This window comes from Salvelinus namaycush, chromosome 20 (assembly GCF_016432855.1).
Source record: "Salvelinus namaycush isolate Seneca chromosome 20, SaNama_1.0, whole genome shotgun sequence".
Taxonomy (NCBI): domain Eukaryota; kingdom Metazoa; phylum Chordata; class Actinopteri; order Salmoniformes; family Salmonidae; genus Salvelinus; species Salvelinus namaycush.
In genome coordinates, this window is record NC_052326.1 from 3,872,442 (window position 1) to 3,888,086 (window position 15,645).

Below are 15,645 nucleotides of genomic sequence, written 5' to 3' on the forward strand. Positions count from 1 at the left end.
GGTTAGACTACTGCAATGCTCTACTTTCCGGCTACCCGGATAAAGCACTAAATAAACTTCAGTTAGTGCTAAATACGGCTGCTAGAATCCTGACTAGAACCAAGAAATTTGATCATATTACTCCAGTGCTAGCTTCCCAACACTGGCTTCCTGTTAAGGCAAGGGCTGATTTCAAGGTTTTACTGTTAACCTATAAAGCGTTACAACATGGGCTTGCTCCTACCTATCTTTCCGAGTTGGTCCTGCCGTATATACCTACACGTACGCTACGGTCACAAGACGCAGGCCTTCTAATTGTCCCTAGAATTTCTAAGCAAACAGCTGGAGGCAGGGCTTTCTCCTATAGATCTCCATTTTTATGGAATGGTCTGCCTACCCATGTGAGAGACGCAGACTCGGTCTCAACCTTTAAGTCTTTACTGAAGACTTATCTCTTCAGTAGGTCATGATTGAGTGTAGTCTGGCCCAGGAGTGTGAAGGTGAACGGAAAGGCTCTGGAGCAACGAACCACCCTTGCTGTCTCTGCCTGGCCGGTTCCCCTCTCTCCACTGGGATTCTCTGCCTCTAACCCTATTACAGGGGTCACTGGCTTACTGGTGCTCTTTCATGCCGTCCCTAGGAGGGGTGCGTCACTTGAGTGGGTTGAGTTACTGACGTGATCTTCCTGTCTGGGTTGGCGCCCCCCCTTGGTTTGTGCTGTGGTGGAGATCTTTATGGGCTATACTCGGCCTTGTCTCAGGATTGTAAGTTGGTGGTTGAAGATATCCCTCTAGTGGTGCGGGGGCTGTGCTTTGGCAAAGTGGGTGGGGTTATATCCTTCCTGTTTGGCCCTGTCCGGGGGTATCATCGGATGGGGCCACAGTGTCTCCTGACCCCTCATGTCTCAGCCTCCAGTATTTATGCTGCAGTAGTTTGTGTCGGGGGGCTAGGGTCAGTTGGTTATATCTGGAGTACTTCTCCTGTCTTATCCAGTGTCCTGTGTGAATTTAAGTATGCTCTCGCTAATTCTCTCCTTCTCTCTCTCTCTCGGAGGACCTGAGCCCTAGGACCATACGTCAGGACTACCGGGCATGATGACTCCTTGCTGTCCCCAGTCCACGTGGCCTTGCTGCTGTTCCAGTTTCAACTGTTCTGTCTGCGGTTATGGAACCCCTACCTGTCCCAGACCTGCTGTTTTCAACTCTTAATGATCGGCTATGAAAAGCCAACTGACATTTATTCCTGATTATTATTTGACCATGCTTGTCATTTACGAACATTTTGAACATCTTGGCCATGTTCTGTTATAATCTCCACCTGGCACAGCCAGAAGAGGACTGGCCACCCCTCATAGCCTGGTTCCTCTCTAGGTTTCTTCCTAGGTTTTGGCCTTTCTAGGGAGTTTTTCCTAGCCACCGTGCTTCTACACCTGCATTGCTTGCTGTTTGGGGTTTTAGGCTGGGTTTCTGTACAGCACTTCGAGATATTAGCTGATGTACGAAGGGCTATATAAAATAAACTTGATTTGATTTGATTCAAAGTGACCCCAAACTTTTGAACGGTAGTGTATATATATTTTTTCATTCAAGTACTCCAGTTCAATATAATTTATTGTGGCAGAACCTAAGAAAAAAATATATGTTCTGTTCATAAAGATGAACACTCACTAAAGAAACAGTGTAGATTGCAGGAAATTGAAAAACAATCGTTTGAAAAAAAATGGTACTTTTGTGCACAGGTAACCATTGTGAGGAGGCAACCAGTCTGTCTAGAGACTACTAAACAACTCAACATGGACACTATAACATTACTAATTTGTTACTATTGATACTACACAACATGGCATAGGTTTAGTTAAGTAGTTTCCTGCAATAGTCGATGACACACAGAGCAATGCTGAAACAGTTAATAAGGTCTACTCCCCCTCCCCCCACGTGTCATTGACATGGCTGTAATATGAAGAGACAAGCACAAAACAGGAAGAGAGTCTCTCCCAATGATAACAGGGTGTATTTCGGTGCTAAGAGTGTTTCCAGCAGAAGTCCCGAGGAAGTCGGGGTCAGTGTGTGCACCAATTATTGGCACACTGCGGCTCGCCCCGCTCTCTGGGTGACACACTCCAGACAAGTAAACAATCTGGTCAACATGAGACTGGGGATACAGGCACGTACACAGTTCCCTTCCAGACTTTGAGAGAATGCGTTGACTAAAGAACACACTAACTGAACAGTCAGTACACTGCTTTACATTATGGGAGAGAAAGGCAAAGTGTTTAAGGTGTTTTGTAAATGATCTCACCATTAAATGGACATTCAGGTTCAAAGTGTGGGGTATAGTGTCCATGTCTCTGTTTCCCATGGACTACCACCATGTCATCAAATCCAAACCTCATTAAGTCATGACTCAATGGTTATATGACTCTTACCTGATTATCTTCACTAACTCGCTCATGTTGACATGGTCAGGGACAAGAAACTTTGTCTTGTCCAACACAGGCAGCTGCTTCTCTCCCTTATAACGCTCAATGATTACCTGTAGGGGAGCACCAAGCAATGATAAACAGTTATAAGATGTAATTCCATCACCATAACACCAATTAATACTGAATATATTACATCACATATATTAAGGCCCTAAATAAGATATGTTGGATGAATATTTCATATACTAATCGAAAAAAGATAACATTCAGTGTGCTTCCTGGCTATAGCCTTCCACTTCTTCACAATTCTCAACTCAGACAACTGCAGTTGGCATGTCTGAGTATCATGTGAACTACATCAAGAAAGGCTCTTACTGTAATCAGTTTACTGATATATGAAGAGAGCTTTCAGGAACAATAGCCAGACAACCGAATTCTACGCAGACAAGTGTAATGTTGCTCTTCATTGTGTGGTGAGCAGGGGAAATAAATGTAGTCAGAGCCACAATTATTGGCACCCTTGATAAAGATGAGCAAATAAAATACAAATTCTGTATGGAGGAATGGTCTAAGATCCCTCCCAATGTGTTCTCCAATCTCATAAATCATTTTAGTTCCGTTATAAGGTCAGACAACTGCAGTTGGCAAAAAGGGGTGGCATTTTTTTTTATAGGTATTACGTGTCAAACAAATTCTTTCTCTGATAAATTGTATTAGTATAAAATATAATTTCCCCTTTTTTTTAAGCATACAATATACCTCAGTATTTGTATTATTTATTTTAGGCATTTTTGCTCATCATCAAGGGCACCAATAATTGTGTATTCTGTTCTATAGAGGGCAGTGTCAGCGTAACTTACTGGGATTTTGTTGGGGTGCTGGTCACGGATTTGATGCACTTCTTTGCAACGATCAGCTGCAGATAAGAATTTGTACATATTTACACAGGGAGGTCAAGGTCTCTTTCTCAATGGAGCACTGTATTTTACAATATATGAATATAAAATACAGAATTATAGACATTCAAATTCCACAGGTGGTCTATGATCAACATTTTGAACCACCCGAGAGGCACCAATGTGTCCATACATGGGGTGCATAGCAACTAACGGCTGTTTTTCCTAGGTCTGTAGCAACAGACGGAATTTCCAGAGTTAAACATCCCTGTGATCGGGTATGGTAACTCGTACTTCTATGGGTAAGTGAAGATGTCAGGTAATGTAAGAGTTTTTCCAATAGGGTTTTATAAATTAATAAAATGCAATGTTTTAACCTAGGCAACATCAAATGAGGGTCAACATACTTTCCAATAGAGCAAGCAGCGATGAGCGCAAAACCTGTCAACCGTGATAAAACTAAGTGCACTATGGAAAACTGCCTTTAACAGCCTCAAAAAAGTGGCAGCAGCATTCATCTAAATGATGTCACCATAGTCTAGGACAGAAGAAACGTCAACTGATAGAGATGAGACAATCAATGAAAAGGTCTTTCTGATCAGTTGGAAGATAAAACAGAATAGCCTACAGGCTCTCCAAAAGGTAGATTGTGAGCTACAAGTACCTCGCAGCCCACCTATGAGTAGCTCGCCAAGCAATTCTGAAAGTACATAAATTTTTTCCACTTATTTCAGCGCAAATTGTCAAAAATATTAGGTTCCCGGCTACTATCCAATCAAAGCCCCATTGACATTATCCCGCCCATGGTTAGCCACTATTGGCTTAAAAAGCCAAATGTAACAGTACCTATCTGGCAATTAATTTCCATCAATATTGCCCCGGTCTGTTTGCGCGCATTTGTTTATTATTCCATGTAGCCAGTTAGCAATGCTAATAATAACCGTCTTGTGGATAGACAAATAACCTTCTCAATTAAATGTTAACTGCAAAGTTGGCCTACCTGAAATAACTATATCATGATCAGAGTATGTGAGCGGAGCATAGAGTGCATTTCCCAAAGGCTGGCCACCTCGCCCGCTCTATTTTCACTAATTTTAGGAGCTCAGGGAATGCCCGGCACAGCATGCATTTGTAGGCTACTTGTGTGTTGCTATAGCCCCTTGCTTTAGCTACTGTCATGGAGTTGACTAAATATCATGACGTGCTGCAGCAGTAGGCCTAACAGAAACATCGCTAGACCAACACATACCCCCCTTGCTTGATGCGCAATAAAAAGGTGTTTGAATGTCCAAATCTATTAGTTTTTTCCCCAGACCTAAATAATTTACTGTCTTCTGATTTCAGCATCGACATGGGCTCAGAAAATACATTTGTTGTTTCTCTATGACTAATTGTTCTATTGAGAGTAAAAACCTAAACCAGGAAAAATAAAACGAAGAAAACTGCCATGCCAAATACTGTTTAGTAACCATTATTTCATCAGGAATATTGACATATATTGTACACCAAGGACGAGTTGCAGGATAGAGAAGAAGAATTTGCCTATTTAAAAGCTATTTAAAAACTGAGTAGCTCAGGACATGTATTTTTTTTTTTTAAGTAGCTCTCATGCTAGAAAAAGGTTGGAGACTCCTGATCTAGCCAAAAGTATGTCTCCTTGATATGGGGTGTGCAACTGCAAACATGATCAACATAGAAAATCATAGGCTATGACTTAAACAGTCAAAGAGTTCTCAAAATAGGCATACTGGTTTCAGTAATGCCAATTGTTGTCCACAGTAGTCCAGGGCTCTACAGTGTGAGTATTTCACTCGCATTTGCCCCTAAAAATAGATTTGTGGGAACTGGAAAAATTCTTAACGAGCACAGTGTGCAATTAAAGATTACAACCTACCGTAATCTATTTTTCCCCCGCTGCTAATTGTTTAAAAACTACAAGTCCCACATTCCACAAGCGGCATGCGCCAACCACAGTAGAGTTTTCTGTGATGACGCAGACCAGTCAGAGAAAGGTGAACTGGAAAATAGTATCAGTATAGGCTATAAAGTTAACTTCTCTAGGGTAGGGGGCAGCATTTTCACGTTTGGATGAAAAGCATACCAAAATTCAACTGCCAGCTACTCATCCCTAGAAGATAATATATGCATATTGTTAGTAGATTTGGATAGAAAACACTCTGAAGTTTCTAAAACTGTTTGAATCATGTCTGAGTATAACAGAACTTATTTAGCAGGCGAAACCCGAGGACAAACCATTCAGATTTTTTAGAGGTCTTTTTTGAGGTCACTGTCTTTTCAATGAGTTTTCATTGGGAAACCAGATTTCTAAGCGAATTGCTTGCAGTTCCTACGGCTTCCACTAGATGTCAACAGTCCTGAGAAATAGGTTGAGGTTATTCCTTTGTGTAATGAAGAAATACGGCCATCTTGAAGTCGAGGCACTCCAGGTGTCCTGGACATGTGCTTCAATCAAACAGAAGGCATGCAACATTTCTTTTTAATCCTGTATTGAACACATATCATCCAGTCTTCAATTTTATCGATTAACGTTAAAAAATACCTAAAGTTGTATTACAAAAGTAGTTTGACATTTTTTGGCAAAGTTTACAGGTAACCTTTGAGATAATTTGTCGTCGCGTTTGAGCAAGTTGGAACTGGTGTTTTTCTGGTTCAAACGCACCAAATAAATTGACATTTTGGATATATAGACGGAATTAATCGAACAAAAGGACCATTTGTGATGTTTATGGGACATATTGGAGTGCCAACAACAGAAGCTCGTCAAAGGCATGAATTATATTTTTATTTCTGCGTTTTGTGTCGTGCCTGCAGGGTTGAAATGTTCTCTCTTTTGTTTTCTATGGTGCTATGCTCAGATAATAGCATCGTATGCTTTCGCTGAAAAGCCTATTTGAATTCTGACATGTTGGCTGGATTCACAACCACTGTAGCTTTAATTTGGTATCTTTCATGTGTGATTTAATGAAAGTTTGATTTTAATGTTAATTTGGCGCTCTGCATTTTCTCAGGCTTTTTGCCAAGTGATACAGTAGCGTCTTGCCTAAACTCAGATTTTTGGATATAAATATGAACTTTACCGAACAAAAAATACATGTATTGTGTAACATGAAGTCCTATGAGTGTCATCTGATGAAGATTATCAAAGGTTAGTGATTAATTTTCTCTATTTCTGATTTTAGTTACTGCTCTCTTTAGCTGGAAAAATGGCTGTCTTTTTCTGTGACTTGGCTCATACCTAACATAATCGTTTGGTGTGCTTTCGTCGTAAAACCTTTTTGAAAATCTGACACTTTGGCTGGATTTACAACAAGTGTAGCTTTAAAATGGTGTAAAATACTTGTATGTTTGAGGAATTTAAATTATGGGATTTCTGTTTTGAATTTGGCGCCCTGCAGTTTCACTGGCTGTTGACGAGGTGGGACGCTACTGTCCCACATACCCTAGAGAGGTTAATTAACGTGCAGACATCGCTAAAAATGAAGCCCATTAAATTTTATTTCAAGCGAAAAAGAGACGAGGAGAAAGAGGAATCCGGCGAGGGGGATTCGCAACTAATGAAGCCTCTTCACAAGGTTTACCTGAGGAGGCTAACGTTGACATGGCGGCTAACGTTAGGGATGCTGAAAACATTAGCGAAGCTATCGTGACCCCCGTGGTCACTAGCCGGTGGAGGGAGAACATATAGATTCAATGCGAATTGGCTCAAAATGTTCCCATGGCTAGAGTTCGAAAACAACATCATGTTCTGCAAATATTGTAGAGGGCAGAAACAAGCGGGCAACTTGTCCTTCGTGTCAGGAAACCCGCATCTGAAAAGAGATAGCGTAGCGAAACATAACATCTCGCGGCGGCATATCCAGTGCAGAGATCTGTACCTGTCGAGACAGGTAGAAGCCATCAGGCACGGTGTCAGCAGCCTTGAGGAGGCAAGTGCTGCTGTCTGAGGAGAAGATGCAGATGAAAATAAAGATAAACGTCGCTTGCTTCATTGCGAAAGAAGAAGAACCTTTCGTCAAATTTGGGCCGCTTAGACTCCACCACAAAAACGGACTTGACATTAATCCCACATACGACAATGATGTAAGACGTGTGGAGATGATCGGTCAAATTGTTGACATGAGAGCCTGTCAGCGAAGCTGAAAGCCGCGAAGTATCCTGCCATTCTAATAGACGGAGACACTGGTATATCCAACACCGAATGCGAGATTGTCTATGTATTGGAGGATGGGAAGCCAGTCAATCTCCTGGTCGGACAACAGACCCTTGAGCACTCTCATGCCATTGGTAAGTAGTTCCTCTTTATAGGCTGTATTCTTGTGTAAAGTTTCATCATTATTCATAATGGAGATAATTTAGTTTGTCAGAAACAATTTGGTATAATTGTTTTCTGGTGTTGTCCTTCGAGGTGTTTTGGATGCCACATTTTGTGTTGTTTGCCCAGAGAAGGATCATGGAAGAAGAGGTACATCTCCTTCGGGGCAGATGGTGCCTCCGTGAACATGGGCCACCGTGGGGGAGTGAGGAAGGGGGGCATATAATCCCAATCCACTGTATGCCACATAGGTTTGTAACTAATAAATTCTATATGATTTAGTTTTATTTGCTAGCAGAGAATGTTAAACAATACTGTGTGTGTCTGTGCTAAGTGCTGGAATGGTAAATACCACAGAATTATTGTTTTCTGTTGGCACAAGAGACAGGGGGGGAAGGAGACAGTGAATTGTTTGGAAGATTCTGTTCTGACTTCCACAGACTAGAGCTGGCAATACTGACCATTCAGAAGAAAGAGCCAAATGTGTCGGTCGTGTACGATCTTCTGAATCTGATATGAAGGCGTATCACTTCAGTGGAAAATCCAAACGAGAGCTCTATGTTCTCGGGCAAGAGCTCGGTGTGGCCATTTGCACACTGTCTAGCGTCAAGGGAACTCGCTGGATCTCCCATGTCCACAGAGCCCTCAAAGTGTTCCTACGGCATGGACAAGACAGGGACCTTGTTCTGCAGCACATGGAGCACCTGGCCGTAGCATCAACAACAGCGGAAGTTCAAGGGCGTGCAAAGAAGGTCAGTTTTACACAGGAAATGTAATACCACACTAGTAAAAAAAAAAAAAATAGGTTCAAGACTCAAATGAACTTTCAGAATCAAGTAATTGACAGGTGACCGTTTATTTACTGACTACTTAACAGATAAAGCGGGAAATGGAGAATGCACTCGTGTATTCTGCCATTTTCTTTCAGACATGTTCGAGGAGCTATCCTCACTTAGCCTCACCATGCACAGGAATGACCTGATCCTCCCCCAAGCCACAGAGTTGAGGAAGACAGTGACCAGACTGGAAGCACTAAAGCTTAGGGCAAAGGCAGGAGGCATGCTGGAGAAGATCCAGACCATGCTTGCTCAGCAGCAGGGTGATGAGAAGAGATTCCAGGTGTGTTAGGATGAGAGCTTGTTAAAATGTAAGAGAAATTGATGATTAAAATCGATGATTAAGACAGATTCTCAGTGTATTCGTTGCCCAGTAGAACAATTTGAGGATAAGGAGGGAAATGCAGTGGAGAAGTCTTTACTTTTTTTTTTTTTTTTTAAATGGGAGACAGACAAATGGCCAGACATTTCATTGTGTGTTGGTGTGTGTGTGTTATTTCTGTTAAAATTGAATATCACTAAAAGGGGAATCTGAAAGGCTTTACGGACCATCACCAATCCCCAGCTGAAGCAACACATGGAGGCGGCCATCAACATCGGCGTGGATGATCTCAAAGCCAGGTTCGGTGGTTTGCTGAAGGATGAGGGTGTCCAGACCCCAGTGGAGTCTTTCAGAGTGCTAAACCCTGACACATGACCAGGCCAGCCTTCTCACCTTTGGCGATGATGGTGTGGCATACCTGATGAGGCATTTCAAGGAGCCTCTAGAGAGGTAAGAATGTATTTGACACTGCACTGCCATTGAAGACAATGTTATGTTTGCATATTTGCAAACTCACTTGCTCTGTTCAATCCTGCAGATCAGGGTGCAACATGGCTGCAATCCAGGATGAGTGGCAGGGCCTGAAAATCCTGGTCAGCCACAATTTCAAGGACAAGTCCTACAGTGGCCTGTGGGAGACCATGTTGACAAAGGACCCCTACAGGCACGATTACATGGTAGGCTAACAGTCCTGCGTGGTTATGTATGGTATCCTATGGTTGGTTTTGATAAATTAATGGTAAGAGTTTAAATGAAATTGAAAGATATCATATTTTCCCTAGAACATGCTGGAGTTGGTGCAGCTTATGCTGGTGCTGCCCATTTCAGCCGCCCAGTGTGCGAGGCTTCTATGCGCACAACCAGATTAAGAATTCGACAAGAAGCTGCCTTGGGGTCTCCACCACCGAAGACCTGATGAGGATCAGCCTGGAGGGGTCTTCTGTCGAGGAGATCGATCCGACTCCTGCCGTGGACAGCTGGCTGACCTCTTAGCGTGCCAGACGGCCAACATACAAAAGCAGCTGGACAACTGATATTCTTTGCGTCTAGTAGGCATGGGTCAATGTGTGATTTTGGTGGTATGTGCTGTTCCACAGATGTGTCCCTTAGTACACACACGCAGTATAAATGTATGTAATAAATTGTTAATAAACTCTGTTACATTTTTCACTGTGCTCCTAAATTTCTTTGTGTGCCCCTACATTTTTTCATTTAGGAGCGCATGTACTCCTTGGGAAAAAACATTAGCGTAGAGCCCTGCAGTAGTCAAACCCAAATTAGCCTACATCAGCAGTGCAAATGCATGTGTAGACATTGAAGACATGTGATTGCTCTATCAATTGTGTTGCACTGCACAGGGTAATAATTTAGAATGGCCTGACACAAATACACACATCATGCAATCTTGTGTGGCACCCATGCACAATCCAGAGTTTGTGTTTCAGCCCAACTGTAATCCCACTACTTGGTAATAAAGCTCAGGGATGGGGCTTGGCAAATGTAACCACTTTCAAACTCATAGCCTACACCAGGGGTATTCACCCTACGAGGTCCGGAGCTTGATAGGTTTTCTGTTCTAATTAATTGTACCCACCTGGTGTCCCAGGTCTAAATCAGTCCCCGATTAGAGAGGAACAATGAAAAAATGCAGTGGAACTTAAGTATGGGTAGCTGCAGCCCAATATGGCGACGGAGTATGGGAGTGGGCGTATGGAAAGCCAATCAGCTAATTGGGCAGATTTATTGGCACTCAAGAAAGTTGTGTGTGTCTGACTGGACTACAAGTCGATAAGTGGTTCCTACTGGGTATCACAGTCGTGTCACTGGCGGTAGCTAACGTTGCCATTTTTTTCTCTCTCACACAATTTTATTTCAAACAGGATAGCAGCCTACACAATAAATATTTAATATTGATAACCATCTAGATGTCACCTTTATACATAGCCTAGATACAGACTACTACCCAATGGGGAGGGCATGAACCGGGACACATTGGCCTTCGAGCCTGCCTGACAAGCACAACTGTCTGGCAAAGGCGTGGGAAGTAGCTACCTAGTAGCCAATATCAGGGTGACAGTCACAGTAAGCACACGCCTACAACGCATGAAGTAACAGTACACATCCTAAATCCCCACATTAAATTCATGAACAGCTCCAGAACATCAAGATTAAATGTATTTTGAATTTTGTTCCAGCAATACGGTGCATTAAAACCAAAAGCAGATTTACCTAGCTCTATGGGGACTAGGAAACTCAAACGGAAGTTTATGAAGTAGGGCCTTGTAAACAAATAGGGAGTAATGTAGAAATCTACGGATCTTTAGCTAAGTCCAGCAAACCATTTGACACAGGATACAGTGATGAGCATCATAACGTTGGATGCTGCCAACCGTTGATAAACCCCACAGAAGAAGAGGAGGCGGCGGCAATAAAAGGCAGCACAGAGTTGTCTTTGACTGTAGCTGGCTAGAGCACTACTTTCCAGCAGTTATGTTAATGGTGGCGAGGGCAGTTGTTCGGCAGGCGGGAGCGAAGGACACTGCTAGGACTCTGGTGGTACACAGCAGGTGGGATAGGTAGCTAGCCAACACAATGGTAGACGGTGTATTTCAACCCCGCCTGTCGGGCATTGTTTTTCCGCAGTTATGTTAACAACAGCAGGTATTCGGCATGCTGGAGCAAAGGACACTGTGCGAGGGGGCTGTAACCAACAGGATACTCAAGGAGAAAGGAACGCCCGGAATTGTACGCCGCCTTGAATTGAAGGCAATAGTACCTTTTATCCATTTTTAGACGCCGTAGTCAGTTTACACTTCCTCAAAGTCAGAATTAATATAACTCCCCAAAAAAATCTCATTAATTTTGACGTTTTTGCCTAAGAGATTTTAGTCGCACAATTTTACATCTAATTTTGTTTGCAGTATTTCTCAATGAAAATAATTGCATGAAAACGAGTTGTCTCTCCTTGAATGACAACAAATACTTTATTGAAGATGCCCTACTGTTGACCAATCACTGACGAAGGGGCGAAGACGTCGGCTCTAAACTATGGCTTGCCTCCTAAAAAAATGTGTGGTCGAACAGCCGAAAAAACATTCACCGAAGTACAAATACGTCACAATATATGTACGAATTCAACCATACTGTTTCGGGAAGCATGCGGATGCCTTTATTATTGACGTTGTTAGCTGATCAACTAGCCTAGCTAGCTTAAGCATGCTAACGTCAGTATCAAAGTTAAGGCCTCTCTGGCGTTGGCTACCATCAGCTACCATTACACTTACATTCATAATGACGAATACTGAGAACACTGTTGAGCTGTTTTCAACAATACAATATTGCCTGTCCAGTAAAGAATATGCCTAGCTAGCTAAGGTTAGCTCAAAGATCTGTGGTTAGCAACTGTTAACAGCTGACGTTACTTACCGAATGACCTTCTTTGTTTGAACGGTCTATCGGATGGCATCACTGTAGATTACGCTGTGGCTTATAAATGAGATAATATACCAGTAAATATCTCAAGTTGTTTATGGAATTCTCAACAAATGCTGTCCCTTGCTTGTCTGTCAAGTCCGTGCTCACTGTTGCTACAAAAACAGCGTTGGTTTGGAATAAACTAGCTAACGTAGCAAGCCTTTCCTTTTTAGTCCTGACGAGAGATGGGGGAGGCTATCTTCTGCACTGTTCTCCCGATCTAGTAAATGTGGAGGAGGAGTTCAAATGGAGTGTCACGTTGTCAGTGTTCAAGGGTTGTCACTAGTTACCAAACCCATGGTGCATTGTGGGTAAATGGTAACTTGACTGATCTACAAGTAATAATGAGTAGTTGTTTATCATATTTATTTATTTATGATGCAAGGTGATTTGTAGATCAGTCAGTCGGCAGTGGCCTCCACTGTCGGCAGGGGAGAACTACTACCCCATTCATTGAACCGATCAAATTCAAGGCTGACCGCAGTCATTAACTTGCCCGACATTTGGAAAGTTTGCATAGAAAATACTGCAGATGTGACAATTGCCTGCTAGGGTGCATTTCCATTTAACAATCTTGTGTTGATCAAAACAGCTGGACGTAATGATGTCACACCTAAAAAAACACATAATTTTTAGCAAAAACCTAGTGTTGAATAAAAATGTATTGGTTGAAGTGTTTACATGACCCATTTAGCGACATTGGCGACAGCATGTATGTCCTCCCACCTATCTGTTTCATGTCTCAGGTAGCCCGCGAAAGCCAGCATGTATAGAATGCAATAATTTAGTCATATTTGCCACATTCTAATAATTCTCATGTACCAACGTATCGCAACGGTCCGTGCCATGGAGAAATTTGCACTCCTGGAGAGCTGAACTAATTGGATGGGGAAACTTGCCAGCCAACCAGAAAAGCAAGGCGAAGCAATCCAGGCGTTCTTGAAAGTCAGGACAATCATTGTCCTGCAATGAAACATCGTTTTTAAAGTTGAAATTTTGTATTTTGCAAGCAGTAGGCATTTAGAATTAAATGTGGAGTAGAGCTTTATAGTTATGCGGTGACAATCACTTGCCCCACGTAACTTCAAAATGATTTGTCAATCATAATTTATTAGAAAAACACAGTTTCCATCATAATTTTCTGCAATAAAGAAAGTTTGAAACCTGCCTATTGACTGTCGGCTTCAATGTCGAACAAGCCCCTTTTGACATCCAAAAGCGGAAGTCGCGTCACAGGCTCAAATGTTTTTTTTTTTTTACATTGACAAGATAGTCGAGTGTGACCGCTCAAACAATGGAATATATGTCCTAAAGATGGAAGGCTGTTATGTGGTTGTTTTCTGTAAACATTGCCTGCATTTTCACTGTCGGGGTTGAATTTCGTGGCTTCAATGAGAATGGGCAGTCGTTCTCCCTTCCGACAGTGCAGGCTATTACCGACTAACTGATCACTTTGAATTCACGTTAATTGACAACTCACCCAAATGTAAAACCAAACTAGATGTTGAACAGACAGACGTCTGTGCCCAGTGGGATAGGCCAATACTGGGCTTATAAATTCTGTCTTTCTACTGACAATATTTGTGCACATTTGTTGTTTCATTGTTTTAATCGTTTTTTCAACTACCTTCCTTTGTTAATGTATCAATTCCCTGTTACTTAGCCTGATCATTAACAGTGCATTCGGAAACTAATCAGACCCCTCCACTTTTTACATTTTGATACGTTATGGCCTTATTTAAAAATGTATTAAATAAATAATTTCCCTCATCAATCTACGCACAATACCCCATAATGTCAAAGCAAAAACAGGTTTTTAGACATTTTTGCAAATTTATAATAATATACATTTTTAAATAACTTATTTACATAAGTATTCAGACCCTTTGCTATGAGACTCGAAATTGAGCTCAGGTGCATTCTGTTTCCATTAATCATCCATGAGATGTTTCTACAACTTGATTGGAGTCCACCTGTGCTAAATTCAATTGATTGGACATGATTTGGAAAGGCACACACCTGTCTATATAAGGTCTGACAGTTGACAGTTTATGTCAGAGCAAAAACCAAGCCATGAGGTCGAAGGAATTGTCCTTAGAGCGCCAAGACAGGATTGTGTCGAGGCACAGATCTGTGCAAGGGTACCAAAATATTTCTGCAGCATTGAATGTCCTCAAGAACACAGTGGCCTCCATAATTTTCCATTTAGGGGCGGCAGGTAGCCTAGTGGTTAGAGAGTTGGTTCAGAAACCGAAGGGTTGCTAGATCGAATCCCCAAGCTGACAAGGTAAAAATCTGTCGTTCTGCCTCTGAACAAGGCAGTTAACCCACTGTTCCTAGGCCGTCAGTGTAAATAAGAATTTGTTCTTTAACTGACTTGCCTAGTTAAATAAAACATTCTTAAATGGAAGAAGTTTGGAACTACCACGCCAAACTGAGCCATCGGGGAAGAAGGGCCTTGGTCAGGGAGGTGACCAAGAACCTGATGGTCACTCTGACAGAGCTCCAGAGTTCCTTTGTGGAGATGGGAGAACCTTCCAGAAGGACAACCATCTCTGCAGCGCTTCACCAATCAGGCCTTTATGGTCGAGTGGCCAGACTGAAGCCACTCCTCAGTAAAAGGCAAATGACAGCCCGCATGAAGTTTGCCAAAGGGCACCTAAAGGACTCAGACCATGAGAAACAAGATTATCTGGTCTGATGAAACCAAGATTAAACTCTCTGGCCTGAATGCCAAGCGTCACGTCTGGAGGAAACCTGGCACCATCCCTATGATGAAGCATGGTGGTGTCAGTATCATGCTGTGGGGAGGTTTTTCAGCAGCAGGGACTGGGAGACTAGTCAGGATCGAGGGAAAGATGAACGGAGCAAAGTACAGAGAGATCCTTGATGAAAACCTGCACCAGAGTCATAAGTACCTCAGATTGGGGCGAAGGTTCACCTTCCAACAGAACAACAACCCTAAGCATACAGCCAAGACAACGCAGGAGTGGCTTCCGAACAAGTCTCTGAATTACCTTGAGTGGCCCACCCAGACTTGAACCCAATCGAACATATCTGGAGAGACCTGAAAATATCTGTGCAGCGACGGTCCCCATCCAATCTGACAGGGCTTGAGAGGATCTGCAAAGAAGAATGGGAGAAATTCCCCAAATACAGGTGTGCCTAGCTTGTAGTGTCATACCCAAGAAGACGCAAGGCTGTGATCGCTGCCAAAGGTGTATAATGGAATTTTAATGTTTTGTGCTTTTCTTATAACTATTTTCTGTGTTCTATTCATGTGTTCTTCTATAAACCAATTTCTGTGTTCTTGCAAGTGGCTGATTGTACAAATTCTCACTATCAGTAGCTGCAATTTGGCAGTACGCCCAGACCTTGTTTTG

General features: G+C 42.4%; 1 protein-coding gene and 1 long non-coding RNA gene across 3 annotated transcripts in view; one reads left to right on the forward strand and one right to left on the reverse strand.

Annotated features, from left to right (window-relative positions):
- map1lc3a (microtubule-associated protein 1 light chain 3 alpha) overlaps nucleotides 1-12,500 on the reverse strand; it is a 30,054-nt gene extending 17,554 nt beyond the window's left edge. The window contains exons 1-3 of the mRNA XM_039015588.1: nucleotides 12,215-12,500; nucleotides 3,262-3,317; nucleotides 2,405-2,511 (exon numbers count right to left, since the gene is read on the reverse strand). Coding sequence (XP_038871516.1) covers nucleotides 2,405-2,511; nucleotides 3,262-3,317; nucleotides 12,215-12,254 — 203 coding nt within the window. The 5' untranslated portion in view covers nucleotides 12,255-12,500. The remainder of the gene's footprint in view (nucleotides 1-2,404; nucleotides 2,512-3,261; nucleotides 3,318-12,214) is intronic.
- LOC120064974 lies at nucleotides 6,714-9,958 on the forward strand. 2 transcript variants are annotated; one of them, XR_005478631.1, is made up of 6 exons: nucleotides 6,714-7,881; nucleotides 8,071-8,382; nucleotides 8,559-8,749; nucleotides 8,992-9,238; nucleotides 9,327-9,465; nucleotides 9,571-9,958. It is a non-coding gene; the product is annotated as an uncharacterized LOC120064974 (long non-coding RNA). The 2 variants fall into 2 exon arrangements; XR_005478632.1 differs by lacking the exon at nucleotides 8,559-8,749.
- Nucleotides 12,501-15,645: the final 3,145 nt, after the last annotated feature.